Below are 4,412 nucleotides of genomic sequence, written 5' to 3'. Positions count from 1 at the left end.
ATGTTGACCCCCGCGTCGCGGACGAAGAAGTCGTAAAACCGTGCCAAGTAGTAAACAAATGACAACCAAAACCAAGAAAATCGTAAAACGAATACGCAAATTTATGTTGGTGCGTGAAGTAAAACATAAGTAAAGACAAACACATACTTATTACGCAAGTTGACGTAAAACTCAAACAAACTCACTACAAGACAAAAAGAATTTTAAAATAAAACAACATTACAAGATAAGAACCATATAAAAAAAAGAAGAAACTAAAGAAGAAAACTAATAAGGGGTTTCATGTTTTGTTATGTATATAAACTAGGTTATCACCCGTGAATACTCACGGGTTGGAAATCTTTTTATGTAACAAAAATAAATATACATATATTAAGAAATGAACATTGAATGATGAATAATGAAGATTAATCAATAATATAAAAAAATACTTTGAAGTTCTAAAATAATTCAAAATGTTAACCTACAAATTCCCAAAGATCTCTTTGTAAACTACGTTCGTCGTTTTATTTGTCGGCCTCCCATCCTTGTCAAATATTAAAAGCTTGACGCCATCTTTAGTCTTCACTCTCGACAACACAACATACAATTGGCCATGTGAAAATACAGGGTCTCTCAAGTAAAGACCGACTCTTGATAGAGATTGTCCTTGACTTTTGTTAATAGTCATCGCAAAGCATACGGTTATTGGAAACTGCCTCCGTTGAAACTTGAAGGGTATTTTCTTGTCAGACGGTATCATGTTAATTCTTGGAATGTAAGTTCTTAAACCAACATTACCTCCCGATAATATCTCAGCCTCGATAACACGTTTACCAAGACGTGTAATTTGAAGACGCGTACCATTACATAAACCGTTTTGCTGATCAATATTCCTCAAAAGCATCACTGGAACACCCAACTTTAATACCAATCTATGATTTGGTAATCCTGAAACCTTCACACTGTTTAAAACCTCAGGATTATATAAATCTTGGTGTAATGGATCATTGATTTCCTCAGTCGGGCATATACTATCCGAGCTAAGATACTCTACTTCTTCACCAGGAAACAATGCAAGCAAACGATCATTGATACCATGAACAACTTCATTCTTAGGAGCGAGTATGGCTCTTTCAGAAAAGTAGTCTCGATCTTTAAAACGGTCAAGAACTGAAGGATATACAAAGTCGATCAAACTTTGAATTGGATCAGTTGAATCAGTTATTAAAAGATCGTTTGGTATTTCTATAGTTGCCTCGCCATCGTTACCATCACCAACATTGCCTTCGCCAACTTCAAGAAGCCATTTAGCAAACTCGTGTATCTCCTGTATGTTTGAGATACTGGCTCCAACAGATAAACGCATGTTCCTTGTCAATTTTAACACCTTGCAACTCGACCAAATGTAGGATGAACATAAAGAGGCGTGTACGATGTCTTGCCTGCTTCCATTTTGAACAACCGGTAGGATTTGTCTAAAGTCACCACCAAAGACAATAGCCTTTCCACCAAATGGAATTTCAGAATTTCGTGAATCACCAACACTCAAAACATCCTTCAATGTACGGTCAAGAGCCTCAAAAGCATGTTTGTGTACCATTGGCGCTTCATCCCAAATAATCAACTTGGCTTCGTTTAGAAGATTAGCGATTTCAGTATTAGGTTTAATATGGCAAACCGAATCTTCATTAAGATTAATTGGAATATGAAATCGTGAATGAGCCGTACGACCTCGTGACAACAACAATGATGCAATACCACTTGAAGCAACATTAATAACAATCTGTCCATTGCATCTAATGCAAGCAGCTAATGTTTTCCACAGAAAGGTCTTACCTGTACCACCGTAACCGTACACAAAAAAACACCACCATTCCCACTTCGAACAGCATCCATAATCTCGTTAAACACTGCTCTTTGATCATCATTTAAAGAGCTGTGAAGATTATTGAACTCAGCACTAAGTTGATCAGTGTCCCAAGAAAGCTCCTCGTTTATTAGACGGTTGCTCTCGTGTATTACATACTCATCGTCAGGAACAAGCATTGGTGAGAATCTGCGCAAACTTGAACCATTACGAAGAAGATATTTTTCAATTTTAGACAACGTTATATTCTTTATACGTTCGTCTGAAACAACCAATCCTACAAACAAAATAAAATATATTTAATATAACGTGAAACTTTGTTGATATAAGTATAAATCATTAACGATGAAATAAATTTTATGTCACAAAAAATATCAGCAGATTAAAAAGTACCTCTAATGTCAGTATCCTTCCGCATATTGTATAAAATGTCTTCGGACAAAAACTCCCACGTCTTATCCCAAACAACTTCAGGTCTTGATAGCGTATTAGACAATAGTAGTGTACCAAATAAACAACGCAGATAATTACCATTTCCTGTGAAACTGGCTTCTTTAATACACTCAATATATTCATTGTCATCGTCTAACAGCCCACGTGCATAACACGCATCTCTAAAGGTAGGATAGACAACACCATCATAGGTTCGGATTTCTTCAAAGGATCGTGGTCCTCTAACCTTAGTTAGAAGAATTCTTAGGAAATAAGCCTCACCAAGAGAAGGAGACACAGAATAAATTCTCCCAACTGAAACATGAGTTTTACGCGGCTGCCAACACCGATCCTTTAACTTCCAGACATATTTTCCTGGAAACTCAACATAAGTAAGTTCCCTTGCTTCAGGTTCAGAATCGTTGTTGTTCATGTTCATCCATCCTAGAAAAATTGAGGAATTTACTTGAGGTTTGTTTAGGACATCTTCGATATCATCTTCACCACTGAATACAACATTTTGTTGGTCTGGAAGATGAAAAGGTAATCTCATAACAGACGGATACCTATAATGAACCTCATTGGCAAATATTCTCCAGCTTGCTTCGCATGCGGAAACATATCTAGCATCATAATATTCTTTAATTTCATCTTTGGGGATCTCCTCTTCAGTTCCTTTATCTGAATCAACAACAGCAACAGTCGCTCTGTCTGGTCCTTTATTAATGTATTTAAACAAATATTTAATTGAACCAGCCTGATTGCACCACTCGACATTGATGTGTGCCTGATATCTTTTAAGAAGCCTTTTGTTGTATGGAACGACGCTCCTGTTGTCCAATGTAACACCTTTCTTCACAACTGTGTGACCCGAATCTCTTCTTCTATAAATGGGAAATCCATCTGAATCAATGGAAGTAGCTTCCATAAACCTCTTTGGAAAATTTTTAGAACAACGGTTGCCTACCATGCATGGACATTTCAAATTAGCGTGTCCACAAGGACCATGAATCATAAAGTCACTCACAAGAGAATACAATTCAAGATCTTCATTCTTATCAGGAATCTCAGCTGAGATAAATGGATCGATGTGTTCAACAGTAGGAAGCTTATGATCAGCTTTCATAAATAAGCATATATGCGCATGTGGCAAACCACGTTTTTGAAACTCGACAGTATAAACAACTACAGAAAAAAAAACGATTAGCACAAAGTACTAACAAAAAAATGTATGTATGACTTTAGCAGATGTATAAAGTGAAATTGGGTGTAAATAAATACTAATCACACACCTGCATTAATATCACCAAAAATCTTTTTTTCCTTCATGTCTTTTATTAATGCATCAAGTTTCATCTTAAACAATCGACAAAGAATGTCAGGTCTGTCTTCTGGCTTAATTGATGAGTCACCGATAAACCTTACCATTTCAGGCCATTTTGGATTACATGTAATTGTTATAAAGAAATCGGGATACCCATACTTCCTACATAAAGCCATAGCATCCAGGTAGTTTTGCATCATATAGTGAGATCCACCTGTAAACGATGACGGTAATATAACAGGTTTTCCTGTATGAGACAAATCACTCTGGCCACCTTCTTGAACATTTTTAAGACTGTTAAACGATTCACATCTTAATTTTGTTTGCTGAAACCGTATGTAGTTTAGCCGCTCACTTTCGATCATTGTGTATGCGTCGACTAAAAACTGCTGAAACAACCTCCTGGCATTAAGGATTAAAGAGAACTTGTTGTCCCTATCCTGAATCCTATAAGCAAAAAACTCTCTCATTGTACAATTTGGCCGTGTCTTCTTTGTGTTAGGACCAAAATCCCTATGCGGAATGTTAATCCTATATAGCCTTTTGGCAATAAGGAATTGCTTCCTCACCCTTTGACCCGATTTCTAGACATAAGCATACCCTAAAATTTCTGTATTCGTCATATTAAAGAAGTGCATAAAAACCGATACAAATTTGTAAAGCGTTGATCTTAAAAAAAAGGATACAGTTCAACAATATGACGACTATCTGGTTCAGCAAAGAAAAACTCAAATCTAAAAAACCTATAATCGACGGAACCGATGACCGACAAAAATAAAAAATTATAACCTGTTTTGACGAAATCAG

The 4,412-nt window shown here is 36.3% G+C and overlaps 1 protein-coding gene across 1 annotated transcript; it reads right to left on the bottom strand.

Moving 5' to 3' along the window:
* Positions 1-463: 463 nt before the first annotated feature.
* LOC110933428 lies at positions 464-4,075 on the bottom strand. Its single transcript, XM_022176651.1, has 4 exons — positions 3,574-4,075; positions 2,243-3,466; positions 1,819-2,126; positions 464-1,765 (listed from the first exon to the last, which is right to left on the bottom strand). Exons 1-4 carry the CDS (start codon positions 4,073-4,075, stop codon positions 464-466), a joined length of 3,336 nt encoding a protein of 1,111 aa, XP_022032343.1.
* Between the last annotated feature and the right edge of the window lie 337 nt (positions 4,076-4,412).

This window comes from Helianthus annuus, chromosome 4 (genome assembly GCF_002127325.2).
Source record: "Helianthus annuus cultivar XRQ/B chromosome 4, HanXRQr2.0-SUNRISE, whole genome shotgun sequence".
In the NCBI taxonomy this organism is placed as follows: Eukaryota; Viridiplantae; Streptophyta; class Magnoliopsida; order Asterales; family Asteraceae; genus Helianthus; species Helianthus annuus.
This window is presented reverse-complemented; position numbering and strand designations above follow the sequence as displayed.

Coding starts and splice junctions, on each gene's coding strand:
- LOC110933428 (XM_022176651.1), bottom strand. CDS start 4,075: ATGAGAGAGTTTTTTGCTTATAGGATTCAGGATAGGGACAACAAGTTC. Junction 3,467..3,573: donor TTTTGGTGATATTAATGCAG/GTGTGTGATTAG, acceptor TTTTTTCTGTAG/TTGTTTATACTGTCGAGTTT. Junction 2,127..2,242: donor GAAGGATACTGACATTAGAG/GTACTTTTTAAT, acceptor TTTTGTTTGTAG/GATTGGTTGTTTCAGACGAA.